Source organism: Temnothorax curvispinosus, unplaced genomic scaffold, assembly GCF_003070985.1.
Source record: "Temnothorax curvispinosus isolate PA1 unplaced genomic scaffold, ASM307098v1 QBEX01009183.1, whole genome shotgun sequence".
NCBI classification, from domain to species: domain Eukaryota; kingdom Metazoa; phylum Arthropoda; class Insecta; order Hymenoptera; family Formicidae; genus Temnothorax; species Temnothorax curvispinosus.
The window spans coordinates 19,436-31,551 of record NW_020218963.1 but is presented as its reverse complement, the minus strand read 5'-3'; the positions used below and the strand labels follow the sequence as shown (position 1 = coordinate 31,551).

Below are 12,116 nucleotides of genomic sequence, written 5' to 3'. Positions count from 1 at the left end.
CAGTAGTACACGTGTTGTAATCTTTTATTTCAAATTTTGGAACACCGTATAACGTGTAAATATACTGAATGAAATAGTTTGATTAGAAGATAAGAAAAATGAAACTGTTAATACGTACGTACTATTAAAATTGTAAATGTTATGTATTCTGTTATAAATCATGTGCGCAAATTATCGATGTATATAAGATGGTATACATAATGTGTGTATATGTATAGACTTTATAAAACTTGTAACAAAGGTATATATATTGGGAAATGTTATACTTTACAGCACTTTTTTGCTTTTATTCATCTCCTTCATGAGAATAATTTATGTTACAGTAATGATAATTTTTAATGTCAATATCATATTAATCAATCTCTCTTCTCACATTTATATTATCTTTATATCTTATTTTCTAAAATCTATTGTTACAACTATATATTTTGAATTTTTTTTCTATTATAATAATCGCGCGCGTGAGCATTAAGTAGCGTATTATACAAGGATGCAGTAGAGTTTAATTTATCCGGTCCTGGTAACGCTTGCAACGTACGGTCGCAACTTGGTTTTTCTCATCACATTTAAAGAGATACTCTTGCGTTCCGAATATTTAAAAGTTGGATACACAATACACAAATATACAGAAGGAGCAGGTATTTGAAAGCTGCAAACATTGGTCTAGATACTATACGAAACATCATTTTCGATATCATTAACGAAAAATTATCATTTTGCGAATATATGTCAATTTCAACTTATATATAATTCTCTTTACATAAACATTTATAGCAGGTTAATCTGTTTACGTAACATGTGCATACAAGTATTCTCATAATAAAGAAAAATAGAAATTCTTTCAAAATTTGCTTTTTGCATAGACTATTTTCAAAGTACGATAACATTTCTAGTGAAGAAAAGCTTTCATGTTTTTGTTTCACGAAAATAGCAAATATATTCAAAATACTTCTACAGACATTTTATGGAAAAAAAGAAAAAAAACAGCCTTCAAATTCAACCTATTTTATAATAGTTTAACCAATTAAATGTCCAAACATGTCATTTCCATAGATGTCTTTGAATGTTCCAATAATTACATTACATAACATCATTACATACATACGCATACGCATACGCATACACACACACACACACACACACGAACACACATCGCACTCGTCCATGCATGCATTCATGCGTGTGCGCGTTGGTGTGTGCGCGCGCGTGTGCATGTATTCGAACACGTGTTTTTCACTTGCAATGTACAAGAAAATAATACATCTGTCATAAGTTGCACGTAACGTAACGTATATATATCAAGGTGCAATATGTTTGCAGAAATCTGATTAATCATAGTTTATAAATCGTAGATTCAACTAATTCGACTTAATGATATCTATGGTAAAATAAAATGAAGGATAATTACTACGTCACGCCAAGAAATTACATTAAATATAAATATGTATATATCATATATATGTACTTTTTGTCCTATCTATATTCAATATATTAGGTTGATTCATAAATAAATTCTGCTGCAAATATCAATTTATCTTTTCTGAGAAAAATTGATCCCAAGTTACTACGTGTATTTAATAATTTTTTAATTTATTTGATAGTAAAAGGTCCCTCGGTTGTAAATCAGAATATTACTATAATTGTATACATCAGCTTGTAAAATCGTGAAAGTGAACTCTTAAAATGGAAGATCTGAAAGTACATACGCACCACATGACGTTTTTAACAAATTCAAACAACGGTGCTGCTGTAACGACTCAAAAATTTGTAGTATATATGTATTGTGAAAGTGTCATAATACAGATCGAGCAGTGCGAAAGTGATGTATGAAATTTCGTTCGGGAGATATCACTTTGAAGGATAAATCATGGACTGATTCCGAATCAAAGCAGTCATTCCGGCTTTTCATGACTATACTTTACAGTTATTGATGGAACAAAATCCATATTACACAACGAGAAAGCAGAGATGATAAACAAATCGTAGCCCACTGCGGTGCATCATTTAGAAAAACTTGATAAAAGAAAACGCGGAACTCATTTATGAATCAACACAATATATGTATATGCGAAATATTACAAAGATGAATATACAGAAAACCAATGTGATTTCAAGAGAGCTTGAAGTATCGGATGATAAATGTACTGATTTACTGAAATGGTAAGATACATTTTTTGATACGTATCTGAAAAAAGAACAAGAATACGTGGAATCACTTTTTAAGTTTCTAAATTTAAAAATAAAATAAAATGCAGAGGCGAAACAAAAGACCAAAGGAACATATAAATAACATTATAGACACGTATTTTTGCAAAGACAAAGTTTCAAAGTCTCAAATTACCAAGTTGTTGTCTATTTATACTACGTCGTACCAGAAAAATAAAATTATCAAATTACAATAAAGGCCGTTCTCACACTCGTTTTTACATACACAGCATACATATGCATATATATATATATATATATATATATATATATATAATATACACACACACACACACACACACACACACACACATCTGTTAAGTATAATTTTTTCCGCATAATCTACGACTAATTCGAATCTTGGGACAAGAGAATAAATTTAATTTAAATGAAACCCTCTTTCTCGGGTAGCAGCCAACAGCCTTTCTCTTAGGATTTCCTCAGTAGGATATTCCGGTAATTTTAAGTAATGAACACAAGTGTTAACAGAAGGATAACCACCAGAACCAGCGTCCACTTTCCGCACAACAGTTAATCTGGGGTGTAGATTACATAAACCTCCTGGAGGTAGAGCCGAACAACCAGTGGCAAATTGTAAGAACGCTTTCCTTTCAGAACCAGTTAACGATAACAACACGTTGACAAATCTTTGGAAACCAGGACTGAAAAAAAAAATTGCATTAAATGAAATAACGTAGGGTTAATGCTATTTTTCTATTGCGAGTCGTTTAAATCTACGTCTAGTTTATTATAAAAATACAAATTTGTTACCAAAATATATCCGTTCGTAATACCGTCTTACCTTTCCTTTGTGTATCCTAGCTTTGGCTCGGTGTACGTGAGCAAATCTTCTCTCGTCCATTGTGGATTCTGTTCTCCACAAAGCATCGCTCTCATTTCGTCTGGACTAAAAACATGGAGCTTTTCCATCGGAAAGACTTTTGAAAAGCCCGATTTGAACGCTTCGAGTTGTCTATAAATTCCCTGGTTAAGGCAGTAATTGATGGTAAGATTCGCGTATTCCCTTGCATTTTCTATCGTTACTACGATATCCGAGCCACCTTCCACCAATTCCACTTGATCATGTTGAAAAACTTTCGAACTTGGTGAATGCGTCATGGTTAATGCTAAATCTTCGATAGCCACCGAAGTACCCGATGGATGAGTAATGTATAATGACGTTTCTTCGTCAGCGGAGCTTGGACCATCGGAAAAAGTTCTATCGCGCTTCGCCATCGCATTTTGTATCTCTCTTAGAAATTCTCCTCTTACAGGATCCACCTCGACGAGATCCTCTATGTCTAATAATCCGGCGTACCATGGACAAGGCTCTAACGAAGAGCATGCAGCATCGTTTTCCCCTTCTTCCGATATAAAGCTACTCGACATGCTGGATGACATGCTCTCCTGCGTGACGCCGGTAAGACCGATTTTTTCATTGACATTGTTCGAGATATCACCACGGCACATTAATTTTAAGAATGGACGGGATAACGGTAAATCTACTAATCTATTATCCTGGAGAACTTTTGCCAAAAAGACTCCTAGGAACCAGAAATATCGAACAGCGCGATCGCAGCCTGCCGAATCTTGTGGCAATGGGGCTGGGAACAAGCCGCTGGTACGCGTTACGTAATATCCCGCAGGCCGAATCTTCTCTCCAGAAACGCACGTTTGCTCTTCGTTTAAGATCCGCGTAGCCGTGTCGTCGGCGGTGTCGTCGCATAACCAGAGGCCCAGGTCCTTACGTTGCAATTCCGCAGCGACTAGTGCAAAGAATTCCAAGGTAGGTCCGAGACCGGTACCCTCTTCTCCTACGAACGCTACCTCGAGTATGCTCTTGCGGTTTGCGTGCACCTACGAGGAAAAAAAAAGGAAGACGAGATAAAAATAAAATATAGAGATAAATATACGTTGACGCTTGGTATCCTGCTCACGCTGTTGCGTCCGTGCAACGTAACATGCACGTTTTTTTCAATCTCTTTTTCCTTTACCTTCAACACCTGCTCCGCCCAATCCAACAGCTTCTCTCCTCTCGGCACGCTGACTCTTTCGTGCTTAAGCCTGCCGACACGAAATTCGTGGCTATCGTCACGCCGTGGACTTAGACCCGGTGCCCTTTGTCTTTCAAGGATCGCGTCTCGCTGCGTTTGCAACCATACGATAGATCGCGAAGCACCAAAAGCGGTGCAACTGAAATAAAGTCGTCTCGTTTCGAAAGGTAGGAGAAACGGACAGCTTCGCGCGAGCTCCTCGCACCACGTGGGCAGTGCACCAGCGGCCAGAGCCAACGGGTCCTGAATCTGTTGTACGATCTTGTTGGTGATTTTTTTAGATGTGAAATCATCCGGGTGAAGCCAGTAGGTCGTATCGTTCGCGTCGTCCTGCTCCGCCGAGGCGCCCTCATCACGAACAGTACCCGATACGAATACGTGTCTCAAGAGTTGTAGAACATCCTCGACGGTGCACGCGTTTGCGTTTTGCGTCGGCGTACGAGAGTACAACGTTACGATCGGAGTCGCTCTGCCAGACGACTCCTCGTCCCTGGCTTCTTTATATATTATTCTATATAGAAAAATGAACAAGTTAGATGTGGATAGAAAATCGATCGAACAACTCGCTGTTTTTCTTTTTCTCACAGTAGGGATAATTTTTAGGGATATACGTATTGTACGCAGCAAAATTCAAATTCTTACGTGTAAGTTGGTTCCCATATCCTTTTCAATTTCTCCTGACGACTGCCCAATTCGGTTAACTGCATCAGTTCCTGGACCGCTTGAAAAATACTAGCGTGCGAGTCTGATAGCGATATCTCGACATCCGGTATACCCGGGAAACCTGGTCCTTTCAACGATAAGGAAAGTCTAGGCATAGGTACAGACCCGATACGACTATTGACTTGCGCTTCGCTGCCAGGAGGGGGAACTTCCAAATCCGTTGTCTATTGTAAAAATATCTCGGAATTATGCAACTTGAATAAACGTGTCGTATCTAGTTTATAGTTTAGTATATTATACATTACTTACCTGATTAATGTTTGTTCGGCCAGGACGTGGGTCGAAAGCAGGAATAAGAGCGGAAAACTGACGCTTTAATACAAACTCGTCGTCCCATGCACGTCTCTTGCTACTCTGTGGTGCTTCTTCTTCCATGAATGCCGCCAGGAGATTACGACTTACCATTACTTCTTCGTATTCGCCTTCGCAGCCGTCACCTTCTTCCTCATTTTCTTCATCTTCTTCCTGAAATATACGTAAACGATGATTATGTCTCACGCGTTGCATAATCATTTACGTTAACGAGCACTGTTCTGATCTGTTGACTCGATTTATACGTTGCCGAGGTCATAAACTGTCATAAACCTCGATACCCAACACGCACACAGTGTTGTCTAAATCAAGTTGTCCACGTTTGTTCCATCGCGTTTTTCGATCACGCAGATTCGACGTTCGTTTGCTTGACGTTTTTCGTACGGAAAATATCAAGACGTATTACGTGTATAGAGCTTAAGACGTGTAATATAACGACGATTGCTCATTTTATTTTGTGCGTGACGAAACCTCCAAGGAGGAGATTTCGTCCGATCGAGTCAAACAAGTAACCCGATAAAATAAACAAAGCTTATAGACAGCTCCATCTTACAACGCATCGATACACATCTCGCGTACGGAAATACTTGTTGGGCCGTACTTCTTGGTCATTTTCTTCATTATCCTCTTCCTCTTCCAAAACACCGTCTTCGTCATCTTCCAATTCGGTCAAAAGCGTAGGGCCACCGGTAGTACGACCTCCACCGGTGCTAGAGGTCGCGACACCTCCGCAGGATTCCAAGAAATCTTCAAGACTGACCTGGAATCATAAATATATGTGTGTGCGTTGTATTAAGGCAAAACCAATCTTGCAACTTCATCCAAGTAAACTGACACAGAAGCTCGACGGTTCTCGAATACATTCGCAAGAGAACGGCGCGGCGTGACGTCTAAAAGCCATGCGACTTTTTACGCAACTTGCGCAACTTGGCTGTAAGAGCAGACATTGCGCATACGTTTAACCATGCGAATGACGTGGAGAGACGCGAGCCCTCGATAACGGTGAACGAGTACATTTCAATAGAGCATATTGGCATTACTCGAGAGTAACGTATTCTTTAAATAGTACGTTTACCTGCTCGCTATCGCTACTTGTACTAGTCAGAGACATAGTAAGCGCTTGTCCTAAACCTGGTCCAGTTGTCGTAGTAACGCCACTACCGGCTACTTGTCCGCTACTCGTCAAACTTGGATAACTTTGCGCCGTACTAAGTAAACCACCAGGAAAATTGGGACTGAGTGCCAATCGTACGAGACTAGATACAGAATTCGGTCCTCGAATTGGATTACAACTCGTATTAGAATTTGAAGCGAGATGCTGTCCACCCGCAGGTCCTGAAAAATGTTTTTGTAATATAATTCTACATGTAATATACGTAAATGTAATAAAACAGCTTTACATATAGAGCGTTTCGCAAAACGTGCAGGTACAAAGATGTATCTTGATAACATTAACAACAACAACAACAACAACAATAGTAACAATAGTAATAGTAATAGTAATAGTAATAGTAATAATAATAATAATAATGACGATAATAATAAAATGTATTTTTTTTAAAACAACAAAGGTGTAGAGTCTCGTCGCGACTAAATTATTTAATTTGCAACTAACCTAATGTTCGTCTTCGCGCCATTGCAGCAAAAGTTTCCAATAAACCAGTAGCAGCTGTTGATTCCAAGGTATTGTTAGCATCGGAACAAGCGAGATTAGGCACAGATACCGACATGGGATTGGTAACCACAACAGGACAACCGCCCGTTGCATTTTGTGTAGACGAGCTAGCTTCTTTCTCTCGAGTACAGTCTTTAGCAACTACGTCGAAGGAAATGTACGGAATTTTTACATACGCAAATCAGCACGAGCACGAGGAAGGGACGTGAATGTTCGGTCACAGATTAACAAGTGCGCGATTCTGTATCTACCGCATATACGAACATGAGAGGTGTTTTAATTTAAAAGGTGTACAAGTGTTACGAACGCATCTCTCGATCTGATTGATGTCTGATTTAAATGTAAGCATTACAGTGTGGTAAAATCAGTAGTATATCGAAAGGTATATCGCGCAAAGTGGAGCAATCATCGATACACGTACCGTCCGCGATTCCAGTAGGATGGTGTCTCGGTACAGATTTAATCCTCAACGAGTTTTCCTCTGACTCGCCAGAAACGCTGATTCTAACGGGAACTAAACCAAGTAGCTCACCACTCAGAAAACTATTGGTATTGTTGCGTAATCTGTCAGCACCCTCTCTCATACGGTCCAGAACTTCAGCAGTTTCCAAACTCAGTAAGCCTCCACTAGCCTGTATGTATCGCGCATATCGAGAAGTCAGTATATAACGTACGATATCTGAACCAACTATAAGAGAAGGATATTGTTTGCAAACAACAACAATAACAACGATAATCTTATACGTCACCTTGTTTCCTCGCACAGTAGCGAAAAGTGGTTTCGAACTGGACGCTCGGTTACTAGTGCTGTTGACCGGGCAATCCGTATTGAGGGTGAGGCTCTCGACGATAGTAGCTAGATCGCTAGTAACAGTCGTATCCGGTCTGGGATGCAACACAACTGAAAGTTCACTCGTCGAGTTTGCTCCGCTTTCCCCAGTCACGGCAACCACTGCTTCCGCACGGGCTACCGATAACACACTCTCGGCTATCGATTCGGCAGCTTGCTGCTTGACGCACGTAGAGAATTAGTCAAGAAACACGTCAGATAAATTTAGCAAATTTAGCGCGATGGATAACGTTCTACCTTTGCCGCTAGATTATCCGCACTCGCAGCTTGATCCGTAGAAGCTACCGAACCACGCATAGCGGTATCAGTGCAATCGGGTAAACTAGGAGTGCTGTTGGATTTTCGACCCGTTAAAACTCCTCCACCGCTCTTACATTTTGCCATGTTATCCGTATCGAGACCAGCGGCGCCAACCAGCCTGAGATCGTATTTTCCTTCTGCACCCATTCTGTACGAATTCGATCCACCGTGATCCCACGTTACGTCTATCCATCCGTTATGTAATTCTCCCGTAACTGTACCTTCGCCTATATCAACACAGGCGTCCAGAACCGTGGTGTGTGTGTGTTACATTGACGGCACTTTTATTATCGCATTATACGTATCGTATCGTATACTATACCTGGTGGTACGCCATCCTGATCCCTCCACTTCCAATCTAGACCTCTAGCCACTCGAACTCCCGCAACCAAGTGCTTAAGAACTTGCGTCTTAATAAATCGTCTCTGCTTCCGTACACCGGCTTCGGCTTCCTTGGCTGCACGACCCAAATCTTCGCATACTCCAGTAACTTCGCCGTAAACCTCAAAACCAGACACAGACAGATAATGCGTCTGTCCAGATGCATTCTTTCCAATTTGCTGTAGACGTAAATGTCGCCAGCCTTGTGTCTCCTCACTCGGTGGCTCCAACGTCCAGGTAGACGTACTACCTGGCTCGTTTAAAGAACAATCGTCTACATGGGCGTACAACGTTATCCAGGTAATGCCATCCTTCGACGCTTGAAACATCCAGTTTCTCAACGCGCTCCTACCGTATCCTCTCGCGTGTCTCAAGGTATAAGCGCTTGGAATGATCCAAACGCCAAGATCTATCGAGAACCACGCCCGCTTGTCGTCGTTGGTGTGACAATTTAACGCCGACGGGTCACGGCTGAGTATATCCTCGAGGTGGCCGTACGGCAGGTTTCTCCCATCGCTCGACGTGACGACGACTAAACCATATTGACCGGGGTTCACCCATTCGGAACAAGTTTTAGCATTCGTTCCGATCCAATATAGCAAACCATTCTCGTCAAAATCATGCTGATACTTGAACGTTATTCTACCATCTTCCTTCAATCTTTTCACAAAAGCGAACGTAGACCTGTCGTGATCGTGCCACTGCTTAGCCACCATTTTTAACAAATGATTCTCCAATTGTTGTATCGTGCTTAATGGCTCCATTTTCAAGCTACGACCGGATCGGTCTATTAACGCGCTCTCGCTAGAAGCTTTCTCCAATCGAAAGCGTAATCTCCTAGTCAAAATCTGCGAAACATATCGAAATAGGGCATGTGAGTGACACGCGCGGAAGAAACAAGTTGATATTATCGACGTGCCGCGCACGCACGTTGGCCTACCTGTAAACCATAGCCCGATCCGGGTGTATCGTACAGATATACGGGTAATTTTTCTATCGATTCCAGCACCGAAACCAACTTGTGGACTAAAATTTTCGCCGAGTTGGGCTCCTTGATCGTGTCTTTCGTTTGGAAGCAGCTCTTGAACGCAGTTATCCTTTGCATCCTAAGCTTGGTCGTTCTTAATGTCGGGGGCGAGGGTCCAACAGGAGGCGCAGCCAGTAAGGCGAGCAACGCCTGTACGAGACCACTAGAGTGCAGCTCATACGCGGACACTCGACCCTCCTCATTCAGCAATACTTTGAGTTGTTCCAACGCAGTTTGCAATATATTGCGCCATTCGCGACTTCCAGCGTGTTGCTTCAGAGACGCTTTCTCTATCTGCGTGACAATGGCACCGAGCTTAGCGACTACACCGCGTGGTTGAGCTTGAGCCGCTTTAAAGTAACGCTCATATATTTCCTGCGCTTGTATCTTAACCTTCTGCTTAATCGCTTCGATCTTCGATCTCAATCTCTTGCCTCTTTTGCCAGTCCAACCTGCTGCGAATTCTGGACCTAAATGTAACGTACGGAAATACGAAACCATAAGATACTTAAGATTTAAGGTGTCCAACATTATTAAATGACTACGCTGAGATAACAACGACGGAGATACTTCTCTCGCGTACCTAAGCTCGTTTCCGCTGTGAAGGAATGCTTGGTACCTCTGTTGGATTCAAAGATAAAACCTGGCAAGTCTTCCCTTAGAATGGTTGCCTGTTGTTGGCCATCGCTGTTATGTATACACAATTCGCTCTCCTTTCTACTGGATAATGCCCAATTTCCTACGACCAGGCGTGTAGTACCAGGCCGAGAGAGCACAGGCTGACTTGTAAAATTCACTTTCAACTGACTACGTGCTCTCTGCAGTTTCTCCAGAAATTCGCCACGATTTTCTGCAAGGATATTATGAATATATCGCGTTAGGTGACGACGAGGTCGTCTCGCTTGTGAACACGGTCAAATCAAGTATGAAAGTGAATGCCACGTCGTACACGTTACAAGAGTCAAGTTACAGAGTTGAAAGAAAGAGAGATGAGTTGTGATGTACATTTTTATATCGCGCGCCCGTAGAATAGAGATGGGATCAAGTTTGATCATGTATCTACTTGATGATCCGAATCAGATTTAATAATCGAGCTCGGATTTTCTTGGATTCGAGTAATATTCGTGAAAAATAATATTTCATACACTGTATTTGCGCAAAGTGACGGTCTGCAAAATTCGAACGGCACTTTAAACTATTGCAAGTAGTTGACATGGTGAAGAAGCGAATCTTTTTGCAGGGGGTATTTGAATATATCATGTTGATACACGACGGCAAGTGTTGACATGCAAACGTGTAATAATAAAAGAGATGCGTGTGCGTATATGTGTATACACCGTCACATTATATTTCATACGGTTGACGTTTTAAACAAGTAATATTTCGACCAGGTTCGAATAATATTTAAAGTCGTGCTCTTGAATTTTTTTTCAAGTACGCATAGAGAGTTGCGAAACTAGGCCAACAGAGTTTAATCTTGCTGGTAGACGACACCTGATCCCATCACTACCGTAGAACGTACTAAAATGTATAAGGTAAAATATATGGTATAAGGAAGGGAGTCATTATACATGAGTTGATACACGTATGTGTGACCTACCTTCAGTGGTAAGCGACTCTGTGTTCCTCCCCTTTCCTGTAGGCAGTTAGTAAAACCAGTTATTCTTTACATAGTTCCCCTCGCGAAAGTTAATCACAAATGGAAAATAAAGTGCAACGTAAAGTGGCGTTGAAGAAAAAAAAAATATATATATATATATCTATATGTATATTATATTCATCGGTAAATCATTACGGACGAAAAGGGATAAAAAGCGGTTCTTTCTCTCTCTTATAAAGAAAACGGTAACAGCGGGATGGAGAATGTGAAAAATGATGCGAGATTAATATAATTTTTGCAAATATAGGATCAAGCGTGCATGCATGCATGTGTGCGTGCGTATGTGTGCGTGCGTCGGTTTATTGCGCGCACCGGCGAGTGTCTGTGTATGCTCACCCGATGTGTCCGTTCCACCTTCCGGACTTCCGCTAGAGTACATAGTTGCCAGTTTGCCGTCAAGGATAAATCTAAACCACCCGTTACTTCCATTCGATAGTTCTAGAGCTGCCGCATCGGACCAGATGTAAAGACAATCACGTCCTCGACATATGCACCAATCTCTCCAGTGATATGCTCTTCCTATTAATAATTCTTTCGCATCTTCCATTCTTTGTTCTTCTCCAGATTGATTCGATTCCGCTTCTGGCTCGGGTGTAGTTTCTTGGGGTCCGGCTAAAGCGGCAACTTTTGAAAATACTCCTAAACGTGCGAAATGTTCTAAGAATTCATCTTTGCCTTTAATCATCAGATCCTGTATCATTTGCAGGACGACCAAATGACCGTCCTCATCTTCCTGTTAATATTAGAACACACGAGTTTTTAAATAGTTAAAATATGTAAAACGCAAAACAACTGAGACAAAAGACAAATTAATAAAGATAAAGATTTTCTTTCTGAAACGTAAAACAAGGACAAACGTTGTGTGTCGTCTAAAATTCACTCTATATATATATATATATATATATATATATATATATATATATATATAT

At 40.9% G+C, this 12,116-nt stretch overlaps 1 protein-coding gene across 5 annotated transcripts in view; it reads right to left on the bottom strand.

Annotated features, from left to right (window-relative positions):
• Positions 1–989: 989 nt before the first annotated feature.
• Positions 990–12,116, bottom strand: part of LOC112458735 (E3 ubiquitin-protein ligase HECTD1) — a 16,045-nt gene continuing 4,918 nt past the window's right edge. For 3 of the 5 annotated variants that reach the window (XM_025022490.1, XM_025022491.1, XM_025022493.1), the window contains exons 7-22: positions 11,524–11,920; positions 11,128–11,163; positions 10,111–10,377; positions 9,441–9,997; positions 8,442–9,348; positions 8,057–8,346; positions 7,719–7,976; positions 7,391–7,601; positions 6,910–7,110; positions 6,370–6,629; positions 5,896–6,054; positions 5,232–5,447; positions 4,902–5,146; positions 4,200–4,770; positions 3,008–4,062; positions 990–2,867 (exon numbers count right to left, since the gene is read on the bottom strand). In XM_025022490.1, coding sequence (XP_024878258.1) covers positions 2,585–2,867; positions 3,008–4,062; positions 4,200–4,770; positions 4,902–5,146; positions 5,232–5,447; positions 5,896–6,054; positions 6,370–6,629; positions 6,910–7,110; positions 7,391–7,601; positions 7,719–7,976; positions 8,057–8,346; positions 8,442–9,348; positions 9,441–9,997; positions 10,111–10,377; positions 11,128–11,163; positions 11,524–11,920 — 5,913 coding nt within the window. In that variant the 3' untranslated portion in view covers positions 990–2,584. The remainder of the gene's footprint in view (positions 2,868–3,007; positions 4,063–4,199; positions 4,771–4,901; positions 5,147–5,231; positions 5,448–5,895; positions 6,055–6,369; positions 6,630–6,909; positions 7,111–7,390; positions 7,602–7,718; positions 7,977–8,056; positions 8,347–8,441; positions 9,349–9,440; positions 9,998–10,110; positions 10,378–11,127; positions 11,164–11,523; positions 11,921–12,116) is intronic. The other 2 variants (XM_025022495.1, XM_025022494.1) reach the window with 2 other exon arrangements.